Below are 21,071 nucleotides of genomic sequence, written 5' to 3'. Positions count from 1 at the left end.
CAGTCAAAAACCATGAAGAAAAAACAAAATGCCATAGTGAAAGCTAGAACTGTGGTTGATTCAACAACACAAGGGCCAAAAGTTTCCAAAAAGCAAAAACTAAGAGTTTCTAGGAAACAGAAAAAAGCCAAAGTAAGTAAGAGAAAAAGAAAGAAGAACCCAAAGAAGGAAAAAGGGGAGAAATTGGTCCCTGATGAGCAGTTAGAGCAAGGTCCTCTTGTCCCAGTCACATTGGAGGAATTTCTACCTTCAAAATTTCAATCTGTGGAGTTGCAGACATACTTTGATAAAAGAAAGGAGGAAAAGTTTACTTTGGCCCCTTGCCTAACCATCATTGTTTTGAGTGATGACGAGGAAGATAAGGGTGAAGTTGGTTCACAAGTTAGGGAAGGAGATTGCATTACATCTCCTATCTGCATACCTGACTCACCAGAGTATACACCAACTTCTCCAGAATACACACTAGCCTCACCAAAGTATACACCAGCTTCTCCAGAGTACACAACAGAAGCCTTTTCTCCAAAATATTTGCCAGTACCACCAATGTACTATCAAAGCACTCCAGAATATGTAAGGGGAGCAGAACAAGGAGACACCGGGTGTAAGTCCGACTCTGAGCTTGTGAAAAAGGCGAAAAAACGACTACACTTCAAGGATGATGAGGTGAATGGCAGGTGTATGTCGGATGATGAAGTATGGGAGCATTCAAGTAAACAAGCAAAGTCATCTCAAGTTGAGGATCCTAATGAAGGTTGGGAACTTGACTTTTCTCCTGATGGTTCACCATACACATCCCCAGCTAGGACATACGATGGAGAAAGTGTATCAAGTGACCACTTTGACTTTCCTTGTAATGTCATCACTGTGGATGTAAATTTTGAAGAGAGAGAAATACATATCATTCGCAATCCAGGTGATGATGAGAAAGCAAAAATTGAAGCTAGAAAGGAAGCGGGACATCAAGCAAAAGTAACAGTCACTTTGAAAGATGAGGGTTTTGAAGCCCATCAAAATTTGATTATTGAAAGAAATCAAATTTCTGGACACCCTTTCCCTAATTAGGTCGAATGGGTTCAGTTCCTACGAGGATATGCAGTACCTCGTTTTCCTTTATATAATGGGACAGGTTGTCCAAGACACTATTTGGTTCGTTTCCTTGCACAATGTGGAAACACAGTAAATAGTCAGGCGTTACTTCTACGGCAGTTCATTCTTTCTTTGGAAGGATGGGCAACAGATTGGTACTTCAACCTGCCACCTAATTCAATCCCAGATTAGAACACCATGGTTGATCGATTCTATAGGACATTTTATAAACCATGGCCAAGAGAAATTGAGATGTTAGAACATTTGGATGACGAAGGTACATCTTCTCAAACATATGATTTCATAGAAGGCACAATTGAGGAGAAGATTGAAACTGCCCTTGATCTTCGAGAGATGGGCACTTATCGCCCAAGGGATTTGTTCCCTTTATGGGTAGAGCAAACACCATTTCCTGAAGGATACGAACTTCCAAATTTTGTCCTATATGAAGGGTATGGAGATCCTCAAAAACATATTAGGCGTTTTTTGAAACAGTGTGGGGAAACAGCTCAAAATCAAGCACTTTGCCTAAAACAATTCCCCCTTTCTTTGGAGGGGATCGCCTTTGACTGGTATTGCTCCCTCGATGGAGTCGTGGTGCCTAGTTGGGAGGCCATGAAGAATGATTTTGAAGAATCTCAATGCTTTTATAGGCGTGGTTCCCGGTATCTAAGAAATGGAAGAAGAATGCAGCTCCAGGAAGATGGAGAAGTGACTGATGATGATGATCACCCTGCAGCTGGACCAGTTAACATGGTCCAAATAAGTGAGGGAATAAAAGAAGTTGAGGTCAACGAAAAGGCGATTGCTGAAGTATGCCAGTCTTACTTGACCTATTGGAGGAAATTACAAAATCCTCAAGACCCTCAAACGTCAGAAGTTCCACAGGTTTTGCTGGAGGAAGAGCAAGTGAAACATGATGTACTAGCTCATCTAAAGAAAATTCCAACATTGTTGAGCGTATATGATGCACTGAAAATGTCTCCAGAGCTTCGAAAGTCTTTAATATATGCCCTGTCCAAGCCAGAGGATTTCCATAAAGAAATCGAGGGTAGAAATCAAGAGAAGGCAACTACATGCATGGCTATGGTAACCTTTGGTGACAAAGATATGTGTGCTAAAATGACAGACCATAATCGGCCTTTGTTTATCACTGGGCTTATCCATGATGTGAAAATTTCTCGAATTTTGGTTGATGGGGGATCTGCGGTAAACCTCCTGCCTCGGAGGGTCTTAAACTTATTAGGGGTTCGAATTTCACAATTTTGCCCAAGTCGTTTGGTCATTCAAGGATTTAATCAGAATGAACAACGCCCAATGGGGAAAATTGAATTGCGAACCAAGTTTGGGGATATTGAAGAAAGCACTGAGTTCTTGGTCATTGATGTAGACACCTCCTACAATGCTTTGCTTGGGAGACCATGGATACATAATCATCATACAGTGCCATCAACTTATTACCAATGTATCAAGTATCCGTTGCCTTCACCCAAAAAGAGGGGACAATTGTGGCTGACAATGATCCATTTGGAGAAGTAAAGGCCTATTATGCTGATGCTCGCTTCTATACAAAGACTTCACAAAGAAAGGGAAAAGATGTGAAAAAGTCTGAAGATACTCCGAATGTCAAAGACGCTCTAGAGTCTACTCCAGTTTCAACAAAAAGAACTTTTCGATATGTGCCAAAGTCCGAAAGGAAACTGGGGGCAAAGGCTCTAGCCCCAATAAATCCAATTTTGGATCTCAAGGGTGAGTTCACATTGCCATTAAGGAGGACAGAATGCACCTATGTGGAGAAATATAATAAGATTGTGGTCCCTTCTGAAGGAAAAGGGTTGAAACCCATCATATTCCACTCACTTGGAGATGTTGAACCAAAAGTGAAAGTTGAACAAGTGCCAGAAGAAAAAATCTCGAGTTTTGAGAAGCCTACTTTCAGTGCAGAAATTACACAGATGTTAGTGAAAGCTGGTTTAGATCCTAAAAAAATACCAGAAACAATGACACCCTTTGACTTTGCATTAACACCTTCGCAGAGGCAGGCTATCCAGCAAGGCGGTATTATCACCGCTAGGACAGAAGGGTTAGGCTATCGGGGGGATGAGGAAAAATTTCCAGTAAACATGACTATCACTCAAGATGTGTTGGAAGATGTTGACCAAGATGAAGCTCAACCTGCACCAACAGAATTTGAAGCAGGAGGCCAAGCCACCATGGATGACCTTTGTGAAATAAATCTGGGTGATGAAGGAGAAAACAAACCAACCTTCATTAGTTCAAATTTAAAGGAAGAAGAAACTCCGCAATATATTTCCTTCTTAAGGGAGTATCGTGACATATTTGCATGGAACTACAGTGAGATGCCTGGTCTTAATCCAGAGATTGCAGTCCATAAGCTTGCAATTCACCCTAAGAAACGGCCAGTTAAACAGCCTCAGAAGCGAACTCGACCAGAGCTTACAGCCCAAATTGAAGCCGAAGTAGACAAGCTTATCAATGCAGGATTCATTAGGGAAGTCCAATATCCAACCTGGCTAGCAAACATAGTGCCGGTCAAGAAAAAGAATGGTCAAATAAGGGTCTGCATTGATTTCCATGATCTCAATGAGGCTTGTCCTAAAGATGACTTTCCCTTGCCCATCATTGAGCTTCTTGTAGATGCAATTACTGGGTATGAAACCTTGTCTTTTATGGATAGATACTCAGGATACAATCAAATCCGAATTGCACCTGAAGATGAAGAAATGATTGCATTCAGGATTCCGAGAGGAGTCTTTTGCTATAAGGTAATGCCTTTTGGCCTGAAAAATGCTGGGGCTACGTATCAAAGGGCGATGACTGTAATTTTCAGTGATATGCTCCATGACACCATTGAATGCTATGTTGATGATCTTGTCGTCAAGACGAAGGAGAAGGAAAACCATGTGGAAGATTTGAGAAGAATCTTCAAACGTTTGAGGAGATACAAACTCAAGATGAATCCACTAAAATGTGCATTTAGAGTTTCCTCAGGAAAGTTTCTAGGGTTTGTGGTTCGAAACAAAGGGATTGAAATTGACCCTGCTAAGATTAAAGCCATTGCTGAGATGCCTCTGCGAAATTTAAGGGGATTGAAGGGGCTACAAGGGAGGTTGGCTTATATCAGAAGATTTATTTCGAACTTGGCTGGTCGATGCTTGGCATTCTCAAGATTGATGAAAAAGGGTGTTCCATTTGAATGGGATTAACAGTGCCAAAATGCTTTTAATAGTATTAAGAAGTATCTTTTGAAGCCTCCAGTACTCATGAGCCCAATAAAAAGGAAACCACTCTTGTTGTACATAACAGCCCTGGATGGTTCCTTAGGGGCACTGTTGGCACAACGCAATGAGCATGGGAAAGAAAATGCCTTGTATTACTTGAGTCGTACTCTGGTTGGAGCAGAAGTCAATTATTCTCCTATCGAAAAGACATGTCTTGCCTTGGTGTTCGCGTTGCAAAAACTAAAGCATTATGTCCTGGAACACGAAGTCAAGTTGATATCAAGAGCAGACCCCTTGAAATATATACTTTCACGGCCCATACTTTCAGGGAAAATTGCAAAGTGGGCTGTAATTCTCCAACAATTCGCAATTGAATATGTTCCCCAAAGAGCTGTAAAGGGGCAGGCTCTAGTAGATTTTTTGGCAGCACATCCTATACCTGATGACTCACCTCTAGCAACTGATTTACCAGATGAAGAGGTTATGCAAGTAGAAATTCAAAAAGGATGGGAGATGTATTTTGATAGAGCTTCAAGGAATCCAGATGGCAAGAAGCAAGAAAATCCTAAAAACAATAAAGCTGGAATTGGAATTGTGTTTGTGACTCCAGACAATGCTATAATCACCCATTCTTTCGCTTTAAGTGAAGGATGCTCCAATAATGAGGCAGAATATGAAGCTGTAATTGCTAGATTAGAATTGACATTACAAATTCCTATTGAAGAACTCTCAATTTATGGAGATTCAGAACTGGTGGTAAAGCAACTCCGTTGAGAATACATTGTTAAGAAAACAAATCTCATCCCGTATCATGAAAGGGCTGATCAATTGCTTTCGCAATTCAGGAAAACACATTTTCCACGTGAAGAGAAGAACAAATGCTCGAGCTGATTCACTTGCAAGTTTGGCTGCATCACTCACCCTACCAGATAGCAAAACAATTACTATCACGGTAAGTGAAAGAGGGGTGTTACAACCTTTAAAAGAAGTTTCTAACTTGGTTCCAATCTTGGTTGTCACCACGAAAGGAGAAAACGAGGAGGATTGGCAGGAACCATTCATAGCTTACCTCCAACATGGTAGGCTACCTGAAGATAAAGTAAAAAGAATTGAAGTGAGATGCAGGGCTACCAAATTCGTCTCATGGAATGATGGGTTATACAAAAGGTCTTTGGATGGAATGTACATGCAGTGTATAGCCAAGGACCGTATTCAAGAGGTAATGGCAAAAATACATACAGGTGTATGTGGGACACACCAAAGTGGTCCTAAATTACATATGCAGCTAAAACGGTTGGGATACTATTGGCCGACTATGATCACAGATTGCATAGATTATGCTCGAAGATGCCAAGTCTGCCAATTCCATGGGAACTTTCTCCACCAACCCCTAGAGCCTTTACATTTAACAACTTGTTCTTGGCCATTTGCAGCATAGGGTATGGACAATATTGGTCCTTTTGTACCTCCATCTTCAGTAGGATATCGATACATCCTAGCTGCAATTGACTATTTCTCAAAATGGGCAGAGGCCATGGCTTTAAAGGATATAAAAAGTACAGTTGTCTCTCAGTTCATCCGAACCCATATCATTTACAGGTTCGGGATTCCAAAAAGTATCATCATGGATAATGGACAGCCATTCAGGAGTGATGCTTTGAACAAGTTATTTGCCAAGTACAAAATCAAAAACAACCATTCATCAAGATATCATGAACCTGCCAATGGTTTGGCAGAAGCTTTCAACAAGACATTGTGCAAAATTCTCAAGAAGATGGTGGATAAGAAAAAAAAGGCTTGGCGCGATATCATGAACCTGCCAATGGTTTGGCAGAAGCTTTCAACAAGACATTGTGCAAAATTCTCAAGAAGATGGTGGATAAGAAAAAAAAGGCTTGGCACGAAAAGTTACAAGAAGCTTTGTGGGCATATCGGACTTCGCACAGAACTCCTACTCAAGCAACCCCTTATTCGTTGGTTTTTGGAGGAGAAGTAGTATTACCACTTGAGGTTCAAATACCATCATTGCGAGTGGCAATACAAGAGTCTTTAACAGAAGATGAAAGTGCAAGAGTGAGGTTGGCTGAGCTGGAGACCCTAGATGAAAGAAGGTTATATGCTCAACAGAACTTGGAGATCTACCAACAAAGGATGACAAATGCATTCAATAAAAGAGTGAGGCTTCGTTCTTTTAAAAAGGGAGACTTGGTACTAATGGTTAGAACACCCATAGTAGTCTCACGAAGAACCAAAGGAAAGCTTGAGCCCAAATGGGAAGGACCTTATGTGATTGAGAAGGTTTATTCTAATAGGGCCTATTTGTTGATAACGATGGATGGTGACAGAATCATTCCCCCAACCAATGCAAGGTTCTTGAAGAGATATTACCCTCAAGAAAGCCTGCTAGGTTGAAAACTCGAAAGGGCGGCCTAGGCAAAAGTTAGGGCAAAAAAAAAAAAAAAAAAAGGGTCAAAAAACCACCAACGGTATTGTATATGGTTAAACTGCTAAAATATCCCACCGAAATCTAAGGTGGTAAAACATTAGATACTCCTGGCCCGCAAGAGTATAAACTGTGTACGGCCAAACAAAAGTAAAAAACCACCAACGGTATTGTATGTGGTTAAACTGCTAAAATATCCCACCGAAATCTAAAGTGGTAAAACATTAGATACTCCTGGCCATCAAGAGTATAAACTGTGTACGGCCAAACAAAAGTCAAAAACCACCAACGGGGCCAAACAAAAGTCAACAACCACCAACGGTATTGTATGTGGTTAAACTGCTAAAATATCCCACCAAAATCTAAGGTGGTAAAACATTAGATACTCCTGGCCAACAAGAGTATAAACTGTGAACGGCTAAAATAAGACAAATCAATTTATTGTATTGAGAAATTTCATATAACAAATAAATCTATCACTGAGCGAAATTTCATAAATACATTATGTTCGGATGAATAACAAAATATAAGTGCATTCATTCATTAAGAGAATCCTTAGCCCTTTCAAAAGCACGCTCCACAACACTGTGTTGTCCATTCTTCTTGTGTTGGCTTAAAACATTCAGAGCAGTCAATGTCTTCAGAAAATGGACGGAGGATTGAGACAGGAAATGAACCGATTGATTTGGAGTGCCCTTTCTCGAGAATCTCACAGCAAGTTCGAATTCCTATATAGACCAAGTCTTCAGAAGCCGTATGTAAAGGGATGTAGGGGTCCAACTCAGTAGGTGACAGTAAAGCAGTGATAGGTTTGTGCCGAATTATTTCGGACCAGATTTATCCAATACATCCCTCTTGTCACGTTGAAGATATTCAAGTGTCTTTTCCATGCTTCCTAAAAAAAAAAAAAACAAAGGTTAGTGAAGGCAAAATGTGATAGTATAAAGAAATTGACGAAGCCCCTTGCCAAGGATTCAAGCCATTGGGGTGACGGACACAATCACTGCCAAGGATTCAAGCCATTGGGGTGACGGACACATTCACTGCCAAGGTTTCAAGCCATTGGGGTGACGGACACATTCACTGCCAAGGTTTCAAGCCATTGGAGTGACGGACACATTCACTGACAAGGATTCAAGCCGTTGGGGTGAAGAATACAATCACTGCCAAGGATTCAACTCGTTGGGGTGAAGGACACAATCACTGCCAAGGATTCAACCCGTTGGGGTGAAGGACACAATCATTGCCAAGGATTCAACCCATTGGGGTGACGGACATAATCATTGCCAAGGATTCAAGCCGTTGGGGTGATGGACACATTCATTACCAAGGATTCAAGCCGTTGGGGTGACGGATACAATCACTACCAAGGATTCAAGCCGTTGGGGTGACGGACACAATCATTGCCAAAGATTCAAGCCGTTGGGGTAAAGGACACAATCACTGCCAAGGATTCAAGCCATTGGGGTAAAGGACACAATCACTGCCAAGGTTTCAAGCCGTTGGGGTGACGGACACAATCATTGCCAAGGATTCAAGCCGTTGGGGTGACGGACACAATCACTGCCAAGGATTCAAGCCGTTGGGGTGAAGGACACAATCACTACCAAGGATTCAAGCCCTTGGGGTGAATGGCACAATCACTGCCAAGGTTTCAAGCCGTTGGGGTGAAAGACACATTCACTGCCAAGGATTCAACCCATTGGGGTGAAGGACACAATCACTGCCAAGGTTTCAAGCCATTGGGGCGAAGGACTCATTCACTGCCAAGGATTCAAGCCACTGGGGTGAAGGACACAATCACTGCCAAGGATTCAACCTATTGAGGTGAAGGACACAATCACTGCTAAGGATTCAAGCCATTGGGGTGAAAGGACACAATCACTGCCAAGGATTCAAGCCACTCATTGCCATTAGGCTAGAAGGGGTAATGATACTTGTAAACAAACTCTGATGCCTTGCGTGTTGCTTGCAAAAGAGATAAAAGACATGCAATAATTCTTAACCAAAAAAAAAAAAGAAAAAAAGAAATTAGTCATCATGATTCATACAATTAAAATTCACTTGCACGAATCACGAGGGGCAAGGTTGATTCGACTTTTACAAAAAAAAAATTTGGCCAATTGTACAAAGGGCTGCCCATTAATACAAAATAAAATAAAAGGTAGCAAGCTTAAAAAAAAAAAAAAATGTAGTAAACAGTTTGAAACTTTATTCGGCCTATTTAGATTCATGGTTTACAAAAAAGGGTTTAAAAAGAAAAAAACCTGCTAAACAGTTTGAAAAAAAAAAAGGCAACATGTGTTGGTTTGTTCTTTGAAGAAACAAAAAAAAAAAAAGGCCTTTGTGACAAGGACTTTGTTTGGCCCATTCATGGTCTACCAAAAAAAAAAAAAAAAAAAAAAAAAGCAAATCTGCTATACAACACAACAACGAACAAGTTGCTGCTGTAAAAAAAAAAGGGACTGACTTTGCAAAAATTTGCTAAATAAATAAATACATGTTAAAAAAAAAAAATATGCTAAACAACACAGCAACGAACAAAATTTTCCTGTTATCATAAAAAAGCAGGAAAAGTCTTCGTTTGGGCTCAAGTTTGTTTTTTTTTAAAAAAATAGCAGCAGCAATACAAAAAGTAATCAAATTGTGTAAATCTTGTGCTGGTTTGTTCCCCAAATGATAGGCAAAGCAACCTGTGTTGGTTGGTTCTATCAAACGAATAAAAAAATAAAAAGAGAGAAAAAAATTCTTGCTGCTTATATATATAAAAAAAAAAGGGGCTCTTTTGTTTGTATAGGGCAAGGACTTTATTTGGGCTAGTTAAGTTCATGAGGGGCAGCAGCTAAAAAGGGTTGCCCTTTTTTTTACATGGTCTTTGTTTGTTAGAGTATTTGGGTCTAGCAAAATGGGCCATCTTTGTTGCCATCATATAAAAAAAAAGTCTGTTTGGTCTGATGACTAGCAGCAACAAGGAAAAAATGGGGCAGTAGCTTAAAAAAAATGGGGCAACAGCTAAAAAAAGGGGCCGCAGTTTTTGTTTTAGGTTTGTTGCCTAGCAAAAAGGGCTCTCTTTATTTCTAGGCCATATTTGCTAATGGCAGCAGGTTATACACAAGGTTCACATGGGTTATAAAAAGGTTCATGGAAATTTTCATGGGTTATAAAAAGGTTCATGGAGAAGAAAATTCTGCTGGAAGGTAAAAAAAAGAGAGCAGATTAAACTGTGAAAAAAAAAAAGGGTCTTTGGGCTAGGAAAAAAAAATCTGCTGGAAAGGCAGCAGGTTTTTTTGATCAAGTAAAAATATAAAATAATAAAATAATAAAAAGAAAAGAGGCTACAGCTTTTGTTATGAAATAAGGCAGTAGGTTATTCATCCTTTCAAGAAAGGTCTTTGTTGGGACTACTTGGACTTAGGGTCTAGTAAAAATTTTTGGGAAGGGCTGTCATATGGTGAGATACATGCTGAAAGAAAATATTTTATGAAAAAGAAAGCATACCTGATTTAAAGGAGTTTGAAGAGATTCTTTTGTATCTTCTTTAAAGTATAAGAAGAACAACTTTTGTTGGAAAAAGAAGAAAGATAATGGCTGGAAAGTTGCTGCTGGAAAGTTGCTGGAAGGGTAAAGATTTTCTGGAAACAAAAAAAAATCTGCTGGGAGAAACAAAATCTGCAGGGAAAAAAAAGGGCTGGAGGGAAAAAAATATATATGAATAGGTGTAACATAAAGGAAAAGTCTTGCTTAAGAAAAGAGGTAGTGGTCTCCTAAAATACTTCAAAGAAGCAAGAGTTTATGTAGGATTAGAAATCTTACCAATGCCAACCCATCCTATTCCATATAGACAAACTCCTAAAATATTTATATATATATGTATATATATATATAAATCTCCTAAAAAAAAATAATAATAAAAATAAAATAAAATAAAAAAAGTGGCAAGTTGGAGGCCCACAAAAGAAAAGGCCAAATTTAAAAAAATGGTGGCCTAGAAAAGGAAAGGTCCATGATGGCCTAGGAAAAAAATAAATAATAATCTGTTGGAGGCCCATAAAAGAAAATGCCCAATTTAAAAAAAATGGTGGCCTAAAAAAGGAAAGGTCCATGATGGCCTAAAAAAAAAAAAATCTGCTGTAAAAAGAAATGGTGGCAAGTTAGAGGCCCACAAAAAGAAATGTCCAATGAAATCTTGGACCTTACTCATGACCCTTCAAAAAAAAAAAATCAAGTCCACAAAAAGGACCCATGCAACAAAAGTAAATGGCCCATGGGCTATAAAGGGCAATTAACCCTTTATTTTAAAAAAAAAAAGATCAAGTCCACAAAAAGGACCCATGCAACAAAAGTAAAAGGGCTCACGAAAAAAGCCGTCAACCCAAAAAAAAAAAAAAAAAAAAAAAGAGGCCAAGGACCAAAGCAAAGAAATAATCCCACCCAAGACCTAAAGATCATCCAGATAAAAGTGCCAAATTGTCGCACAGTTAAGAAAATTCACTTGTGCAAGTCACGAGGGGCATTTGTTGGCACATAAATTTTAACCAAATTTATGACATGTATAGAGCCTATAATAAGAAGGTTGTAGGTAATCATTTCCTAAAAAGATTAATATGATCTGTTGAAATACATAAATAAAACAACGTTGTATCTCAACAACATCATTCAAGATACTTAAGTGACACGTGGAGCCTACGAAAGATGACACCTGTAGAGCCTATAGCAAGGACACTATACAGGATGAAACCCCAAAGATCAATCCGGTTAATAAGATATACGATTAATCAGATAGCGCTATTATTCAAAATTCAAATGGCGTTATCATTCAGTTTGAAATTTAAACTGAAGATGAAGCATTCCTATCACCTGATGGCCATCCATAAATATGAGGACCATCACACAAGACGGAGGATCAGAAAATCAGAAGTGAAAAGATTAGAGAGAAAGAGAAAGAAATTGAGAGCTAAAGAAGTCGTTACAAGAAAGAAGAAGAGAAGCCTAGAGAACTCAAGAGCCTACGCTAATAGCGATGAATAGGTAAAGGGCTCCAAACCCAAGAATTGTATTTTTGTATTCGAGGGTTCAAAGCCCATAACAATTTCAATAAAATATTTATTTTTCTTAGATTGTCTTTTGTTGTTTATTTTGTTCTTCATTAATCGGAGGTTTCATTTGTATAAAATGTGTAATTAACGATCTGAAATACAGATCGAAAATAAGAACTTGCTATTCAAATAATCAACACTGTTTAGTCCAAAACTAAACAGTAGACATTTGTAACATAAAATTTTGAAATGTGTTGAAACACTTCATGTTTTAAAATTTGTGTCTACAGTAACCCTAAAGGTTGTTCCTGGATTATAACTTAAAAGGAAAAGAAATTGATGAGTAGAATTGAAGGGTTTTGAGATGCCTTGTAATATGATAAAAGTGCTAGCTTTGGAATGTGGTTTGTTATGCTTTATAGCCTACCCGCGTGGGGAGAATTGAGGTGCCCACTTGCCCAGTCATGTGAAGACGACAAATGTGGGAATGCCCTGAGGTGTCCACCCGCCCAATCGTGTGAGGACAACAAATATGGAAGTATTGAGGTGTCCACTAGCCATCTGTGTGAGGACGAAAAAATGTGAAATTTAATGTAAAGTCGTGTGTTGCACAATAAAATCAAAGACATTGAATCCAAGAGTATTGGTAGTAATCATGCATATATTTAAATCAAATATTTATATACTTGGTTCAATATATTCTCTAATGGGCAATCGTTCATTTCTATCTAATAACTTTTCAAGACTCGATGAGCCACAACCTCGCCAATGAAGAAGAGGATGACTATCCCTTTTAGACTTTAATTTTTTTGAACTTTGAAGTTGTAATTTAACTATTGAATTTCTATATTATTATTTTTGGGATTTGTGCCTTGTTGTATTATATGGTCACATTGTAATAAGTAAACCCAAGGGACAATGGTCTTGTTTCTCTAACTTAGTGAACTATGAACTGTAATATGTAATTTTGCAAGTTGAAATCTTTAGTTCAATGAGAAAGAAAAATATTGGGATTGATTTGTGCTGTTTGGAAATATGGAGCATGTTCTTAACGGTTGTTAAATTGGAATTATTTTCGGTGTGTTACAATAAGTGTAATAAGAAGGATCTAAATAGTTCTAAAAGTTAATTTTGCTCCTGGTCACTCGTATTGGAATAAGAAGATTCACTGTCCATATTCATCAAGGCAATGTGTTATTCTTCATGACATGGAAGGACAGGCATGCACTTGTGTAAGGCAGTGTTTAACTAACCAGAGGGAAATGTAGCCAAGTCATGCATAAAACTATGTATCAGATGGATCATTATAAGGTGTGATGATACTTGTAATCATCCTTAACTAGCTGCATTCATGTATATGACTTCCCATGCATATTGCAATGCCATTCTGCTATTATCCTATTACCATTAGTGTGTGTATCCACTAATCAAATAGCTCATGTGTTTATCCGTAGTGGATTATGTATATACATGTGTGTGCAGCCATAATATGCGAGTTTCATTATGTAACCACTATGACTGTTTCATTCTTTTAATTTCTATTTTAAATTAAAATAACCAAACTAAGAAAAGTATCCCCTATTATACAAATACTTTTATCGAAGAAAAGAACTATTAGGTCAGGTAGTTAGCCCCAAGTTAGTTACTGAACAAGCGATCAGTTGCTTAGTGGAATTGTTCGGAGTTGGTTTTCAAGTCTATACATACACCCTCAATGTCTCTGTAACAGATATGAAAGAAATCAACAATAAATCCCTTGTTTTTCATTTTCTTCGAGACCGATTGTCAAGTTCTGTTGAAAAGTACCAATTAAGCCCGCCACATTTCAAGTTTTCAACCCCCCCCCCCAAATATTACAAATAACTTGAGCATTTAGTTCCCCCAAAACTTCTGAATTAATATGATAAATCTTCTTTACCAAAAAAGAAGTCTAAAATTTTTTCCCAATCCCAAGTTACAAACTACGCTGAAGTGAATAATACGTGAATCCAAAATTTGTGAGCATCAAATTATGCATTTAGTTAAAATATCAAAAGATGAACATATTCCAGCGAAAGAAAATAATAACAATAATTACACATTTGTATCGAATTTAATAGGGAGAAGACCAAAATACCTTAGGTTGCAACAAGTCAGTGTAAGAAACAGCAGCTCCTCTTCCAATACACACTCCCCTTAGTTTTATGTATAAAGAAAGAAAGAGAATAAATTATGTATTGTGATTGATGTTGAATCTATATTTCACAAGGAGAAGCTCACTCTCTTTTATAGAGAGGAGAGTGTTGTACATAGGATGCCAAATGCACCGAAAGCAGAAACAATAAACATTACAATAAACATTTTACTTTACATGTATATAATATATGCTAATGTATGACAGCTATATATGACACTAACATTATAATATACTAACAGCCCCCCTCAAACTCAAGGAGGAGAGACACAAACCAACTTGAGTTTGGAGAGAGTAACAAAACGTGAAAATAAAATAAAAATAGGATAGGAGACACTGTCTGGTCGTATCAGACCGTTGTAGGAGCTAACCGAAATCAATGTCGAGACAGTTTACGGGGTCATGCCGGACCGATGTAGCAGACACTGTGTGGTCGTGTCAGACCGTTGGAGAAGCTAACCGGAATCAATGTCGGGACAGTTTACGGGGTCATGCCGGACCGATGTCGGGACAGTTTATGGGGTCATGCCGGACCGATGTCGGGACAGTTTACGGGGTCATGCCGGACTGTTGTAGCAGACTTTGGTGGTGCACCAAGGGGGCGACTTAGGAAGTGCGCCATGGGGTGGCTTGAGTGGTTCCCATGGTATATAACCATGCTCATTAGCTTGGGTGGTTCACATAGTGTGTAACCATGCTCACCATGATATATGTATAACCCCCCTCAAACTCAAATAGGTGTGAAGATAGAAACCTATTTGAGGTTGAAATAAAGGGATTGATAAAGTGGAGCAAAACAGCTCAACACAAAGTGAAGATAAAAAAAAAAAAAAATGAGAGAAAGGTTTTTTTTTTTTTTTTGTTTTATTTTTTTTTTACGAAAAAAAGAAGATAAAATAAAATAAATAAAAGTAAAGAGGGGGTAATGTGAATCAGCAAGAGTCTTTTTTTTTTTTTTTGAAAAAAAAAGGATGGTGAAAAGTGAGACAACTCATGGTATTAAAGTATAGAATAAATTAAGTAATGAAAAAAAAAAAGTGTTGTTGTTTGTTGGAATTTATATATATATATATATATATGAAAAAGGAAAAGGATAAATACGGGAATAAGAGGAAGGAAAAGAAAAATAGTTTGTCAAAAGCAAAGGGACATGCCCATGTGGGTGTCATGATAAGAAAAGCAAAAAGAAAGAAAGAGAAGATTGGTTTAAAAATAAAAAAGGGTATGGGTATGTGCAAAAGGTGGTGGATGATGGGTTGGAAAGTGGTCAACCTGGTGGATGTCCTTGAGTAGAGAGAGAGAGTGAGGGGCCATGGGAGAGGTCTTGGAATTGTGTGATCAAATGGGAGAGGTCTTGGAATTGTGTGATCAAACACAACTTTTCTCGATCTGGAAAAGTACTGGATACAGCGTGAACGAGATGAACGGTGTCGACGAGGCGGTAGAGGTTGACGAGGGCCCAATCGAAGGCGTGCTTGCTGTTGGGGCCATGATCGACGGCGATGAGGATGTCGCGGCCGCGACGTCTCTTGTCGGTTTCTCTCTCAAGTTCAAGCTCGGCCACCACCGATCTTAGATGCCACGGTGGACAGTGCTGAAAGTAAACATTTCAGCAATGATATTGAAGGGTCTTCGATTAACATCAATCCCAGATGTGTAAAATTGGATAATCAAATCATGATTGAGTGTGCTGAAGAGGGTTACACCAGCCGCCATTGTCGTTGGGTAGTGCGTAGTTGGGAAGGCAGAAGTTGGTGGAGGTGACCAAGATGGATGATGGTGATGATGCTGTGATCTTGAAGGTGAATTTTGAATTGGGTTTAGTGAAGTAGTGGTAGTACTGAAGAGAAGAAATGGTGGTTGTTGTAGCCATAGCCATGATCGTTATGATGAGCGGAGTTCTGCCATGGAATTTGTTAGAAACTACTGCAGCAACAGCAACAACAACAGCATCATAAGAGTGCTGCATGTGTGGAGATTTTGGTCTCTCTCATGAACTCTTCAACTGCAAAGTCTGCCTATATAGATCTCAGCATTGGTACTGTAGCAATCTGTATCCAAAAGCTGAGTCATACCAAGTCTGCAATTGGTGCCTGAGTCAAAGGTATGACACAACAAAGAAAACAAACTCTTCCAATTCAACATCATATAGTAGGAACAACTGCAACGAAGATGATCAACTAATCATCAACAACAACAAGATCAAGATCAAGATCAAGAAGAATAGTTTGTGGCAGCGGAGTGAAGGTATGTGTAGAGGTTCGGCGGGCGGCCAAAGCGAGGCTGCCGCCCGCCGGTGAAGCAGAATTACTGGTTCTTAACCTAGCTCTGATACCAAGTTAGTTTTATGTATAAAGAAAGAAAGAGAATAAATTATGTAGTATGATTGATGTTGAATCTATATTTCACAAGGAGAAGCTCACTCTCTTTTATAGAGAGGAGAGTGTTGTACATAGGATGCCAAATGCACCGAAAGCAGAAACAATAAACATTACAATAAACATTTTACTTTACATGTATATACTATATGCTAATGTATGTCAGCTATATATGACACTAACATTATAATACACTAACAAAGCCAAGCCATCTCCCATCGTTCTCGCTATCGCCATGGCCTTCACGCCATCCCTAATCCTCGCCAAAACGTCGCCGTCTTCTTCTTCTTCTTCTTCATTTAGGCAAGGCATCAATTTATCGCGATTGCGCATCAAACCGCAGATTCTATCGAACTGGTCGTTTTGGCGGGAAATGAGGCTGAGGAGCTCGATGAGGCGGAGGGCGGCGCGGAGGTCGGAGGAAAGCAAGATTGAAGCAGCCCGTTTGGATCCGATGATTTCAAGAGAAAATAAAAAGGAAAACAAAAATCTATATTGATGAGAAAAGGGACAAATGCGGATAAATATATGAATCTCTCCAATATGTGAATACATTCCGATACTTTTTTAATTTTTTTTTATATGAATTGAATTTATATTTTTGCCTAAATTACTCACATTATAAAGTTTATTTTCTCCTCTCATTCTTTTATTTGTTTTTATTTTTTTTATTCAAATAATAATAACTCATTCTTTCATTTTTTTTAGTAGCCCCTGGGTTCAACGGAAAGGGTCGGCTTAAAAATATTTTCAAGCCAATTTTGACTTTCTGTTATCTTTTGGTATGACACTCTTTTACTTCACCTAAAGTGGAGTCTTCTCCCGAGACAGAAGTATGCACTATCCCCATTTTTAAGAGATCAAAAAAAAAAAAAAACTCAATTCTTTTATCTTTATTTTTCTAAATTATCAAAGAGAGAGAAATTAATATATTTTTTATTTTCTTTTTTTTTTTTGTTATATATGAATCCTCAATCCAATATCATACTTATAATGGATAATCTTGACGACACTTTTTTTTCCCTTGTTTTGGCACTTGTGTGTGAGAAAAAACAAAGTCAAGATTTGATTGTTTGAAAATATTGTTGGGGATCAAATCTTTCTCATTCAATTTTTATCACATATTCAATGGCTACGCAAATAAGCAACAGTTAAAACAATGGTTTTAAAATTGTTGGACTTGGATTAACATAACCCATAAGAAATGAACAAGTGCTATCACATTTCCAAGGCACAATGCCAACTATTTTGTGGAGCGACAGAGAATGAAGTGAACATACAATTCATTCTCCTAGCAGCTAGGAACTCCAACTGAATTTGTTGCATCACATCATCAGTTTCCCACTCGAACCTGAGAAGAGAAAAAAGAAAGGTTCTCAAGGTCTCTCAAGAGCATGTTGCTTTTTCAACCAGTTAACCAACCACAAGAATGAGAGAGAAAAATAGAAGGCTTACCATAAAAAACTACTATTTAACTTGTAATGCAAACTCAATGCGTTCAATGAGTTGGTTTGCATTCTAAGCCCCCTCCTGAATGTTATTAAACAGAAATGACTACAAAGAAAGCATAAGTCCTAAACCTCGAATCCAAAAGTAAATCAAAATGAGTACATCAGAGGATGGTGCTGGCACTGTCCACTACTAAGTTCAGTACACATGACATAAATGCTGAAGGAAATTGTCAACTATTGGACATTTACATCATTGAAATATACTTTTCTAAGAACAAACCATTTCAGATATATCAAGCATTAACTGAGTGAATTTTTATAGAATCAAGAAACAATCAAGTTAACAGCCTTTGCATTTTTTCACGATCTCTTTGCCAATATTTTCAAGTTTTGGATGTGAATTGATATCTCCCTTCTCAAATGCATGTTTCGCAAACAATTTCCAGCAATCTTCAAATGGCAATTCCTGCAAACGATGAATAGGAACAGTTTGCATGACAGATGCAACTCTCTCATTGCGCGTTGTAACAATAATCCTACTCCCACGTGCGCCATATCTAAAAGGACAACTCAAGCTGTCCCAGTGATCATAGTTCTCGTTCCAAACATCGTCCAAGACGATAAGAAATTTCTTCCCACTCACCAACTTCTTCAGCTTGACTTGAATCATATCTAGGTTCTTGGCATCACAAGTTTGTTGAGTAATTGCCTCAAGAATTACTTGGTTAACCCTTAAAACATCAAATTCATTAGAGAGACAAACCCATGCTTTCATTTCAAAGTGATTGCACACTCTGTGATCATTATATAAAAGTTGAGCAAGGGTGGTCTTGCCAACCCCACCCATCCCCACTATTGGAATCACATCTATCTCATTACTACTACCACTTGCCTCATCATCAACGGGGAGCAACAACTTCATTATATCCTCCTTGCCAACATCCCTTCCATAAACACGTGATTCATCGACCAAAGAAGAAGTTTGCGATCTGTGAAACAAGTTATTATGTCCAACAACTTCTCTCAAACCAAGAACATCTTTTTCTTTTGCAAAATATTCTAATCTATCGATGATCTCCTCTATCCTGGATTCTATCCCCGCATCAAACAAACTAGCAGTAGTAGTAGTTGTCAAGGTGAGGGGGTTTATACTTAGTACCTGGCTTAGGTCGATGCTGATGCTGATGCAGCTTTGGAAGTCAGCTTCTAACTTGGACCGCAGAGCTTCAGTAGCAATCTCATCTACTAAGTCATCCGCATGGTAGACAACATCTTTAAGCTCTTCCACCCACTCTTTCACCGCTGGATTAGTGATTTGCTTGTCCTCTGCATCATTAAGCACAGCACTAAGTCCCAGCAACAATAGCTTGAGCTTCCTGAGAAGGAGGAGGATTCTATCACCATGGTTTTTTCCATGGAAGAAGTTAATGACCTCGCGAGAGGCCAACCGATCAAACAACACTTGAATGGTTGCTGAGAGAAATGCACCCCCAACCAAATCAGCCATGCTTTTCTTCTCTTTTCTTTTCTTTTCTTTGCAAAGGAAGGATAGGAACGAAGATCAGTTTGCTATTGCTCCGTCAAAGCCGAAAGGCTCTGTTTTCTAATCTCTCAAATTTTTTTCGAATAATTAAAAATTAATTTCAAACACTCGCCATTATTTTTGAATGATTTTTCAAACACTCCAATCTAACTTCAGTTTAATTTCAAATACTCACCATAAAATTTTTATTATATTAACTCAAATAATAATAATAAAAAAAAACATTATATTTAATTAAAAACAAAAATAAAACTTATATTAGCATTAAAATTTGGAAAAATTAGTCTAAGGTCCCTCTCCCAATTTCAGTAATGGAAGAGATCCACAATATTATTAGATAATGTTTAAGGTCCCTCAACCCCACACCCATGTATTACAGAGAAATTTGATATAAGTTTCAAACCTTCACCCCTCTCTTTCTCAGACTCACGCCTCACCTCTTCCAAACCCACCACCCAATTCACAAATCCGATCCCGCATTTCATTCGGAACCGGCACAACGGCCAATAGCACGAGAGCTTATCAAGTACCATAAAACTATTGTACAGTAGGTTTCTTCACCATAACAGAGTGAGAGAAGTGAAGAAGGTTCAATGGCTAGTCAAACCAAACCCAAACCAGCCCTTCCATGGAAGATCAAACTCTTACTCTCCGCCTACACCTTCTCCATCAACACCTCTCGCCGCTCCAACGGCATCGTCAACCGCCGCCTCACCACTTTCCTCGACCTCAAATCTCCTCCCTCCGCCACCAAACCCATCCACGGCGTCACTATTTTATACATGAAGTTCATGATTGCTAATTGTAATTTGTGACTTCTATTAATTAGATTTAAATAATTAAAAAAATTGTTGCATGCTACTGTTTGTTTTCCGAAGCACTGGAGCACCGAACCACCTATAGCATGTATGATATAGCCCACTGTTTCAATAGTACATGATTAGGGATTTACATTCATTTAAATATTAATATTTGATTTTGCATGTTGTTTGGTTCCAGAGAAATTTGAATTTTCTCTAGTTTATAAATGAACCCAAAGAAATTTGAATTTGAATTTGAATTTGAATTTAAATCCAAAGAAAATTGGTCAAAATGAATCTAGAGAAATTTGAATTTTCTCTGGGTTCAACCCAGAGAAATTCTTTGGGAAGTCCAGAATTTCTCTGGATGAAATTTCAAATGAGCAATTCATTGAGAACAATGCCCACCAAGTGTTTTCAGAAAAGTACCAAAGCTGTGTTATCTGAAATTAGGTCTTTAATTTTCTTTCAATGGACTGTTTGGCTTCTGAGAAAATCAGAATTTCTCTGGGAAGAGAATTTCTCTGGTGATGGATCCAAAATTTCTCTAGTGATGGCTTCTGAGAAAATCAAAATTTCTCTGGGAAGAGAATTTCTCTAGGATGGACCCAGAATTTCTCTGGGAACAAAATTTCTGTAAGATGGATCTAGAATTTCTATTTGTTACAGATATGTGACGTATTCTCAGCTGTGAATGTGGACTGCTATGAGCGCTTGCCTTTTGAAAGTGCTTGAGCTCGTAGATTGGAAGGAAACTTTCTTTTGCATGCTAAGGTGGCTGCTTAGAGTGTAATTTGTGCTCTGCTACTGATATATCTACAAATAGGTTGCTGGAGTTGTGTCAAGTAGCTCCTGCTATTGTTGCTGTCAATGGTAGCCCAATTTTGAAGGTAATTAGGTTCCTGTCATTTTGTATTGT

General features: G+C 38.4%; 1 protein-coding gene and 1 pseudogene across 1 annotated transcript; one reads left to right on the top strand and one right to left on the bottom strand.

Moving 5' to 3' along the window:
* The first annotated feature begins 1,284 nt into the window (after window positions 1-1,284).
* Window positions 1,285-5,102, top strand: LOC145822010 (uncharacterized). The gene is made up of 4 exons (XM_082918583.1): window positions 1,285-2,472; window positions 2,586-3,872; window positions 3,990-4,216; window positions 4,337-5,102. The coding sequence occupies exons 1-4, from the start codon at window positions 1,285-1,287 to the stop codon at window positions 5,100-5,102; spliced, it is 3,468 nt and encodes a 1,155-aa protein (XP_082774709.1).
* A 13,047-nt stretch (window positions 5,103-18,149) lies between these two features.
* On the bottom strand, window positions 18,150-19,316 carry LOC114322554 (putative disease resistance RPP13-like protein 1 pseudogene; annotated as a pseudogene).
* Between the last annotated feature and the right edge of the window lie 1,755 nt (window positions 19,317-21,071).

The sequence above is a fragment of the Camellia sinensis genome, chromosome 3 (genome assembly GCF_055761805.1).
Source record: "Camellia sinensis isolate YWXY chromosome 3, ASM5576180v1, whole genome shotgun sequence".
Lineage (NCBI taxonomy): Eukaryota > Viridiplantae > Streptophyta > Magnoliopsida > Ericales > Theaceae > Camellia > Camellia sinensis.
This window is presented reverse-complemented; position numbering and strand designations above follow the sequence as displayed.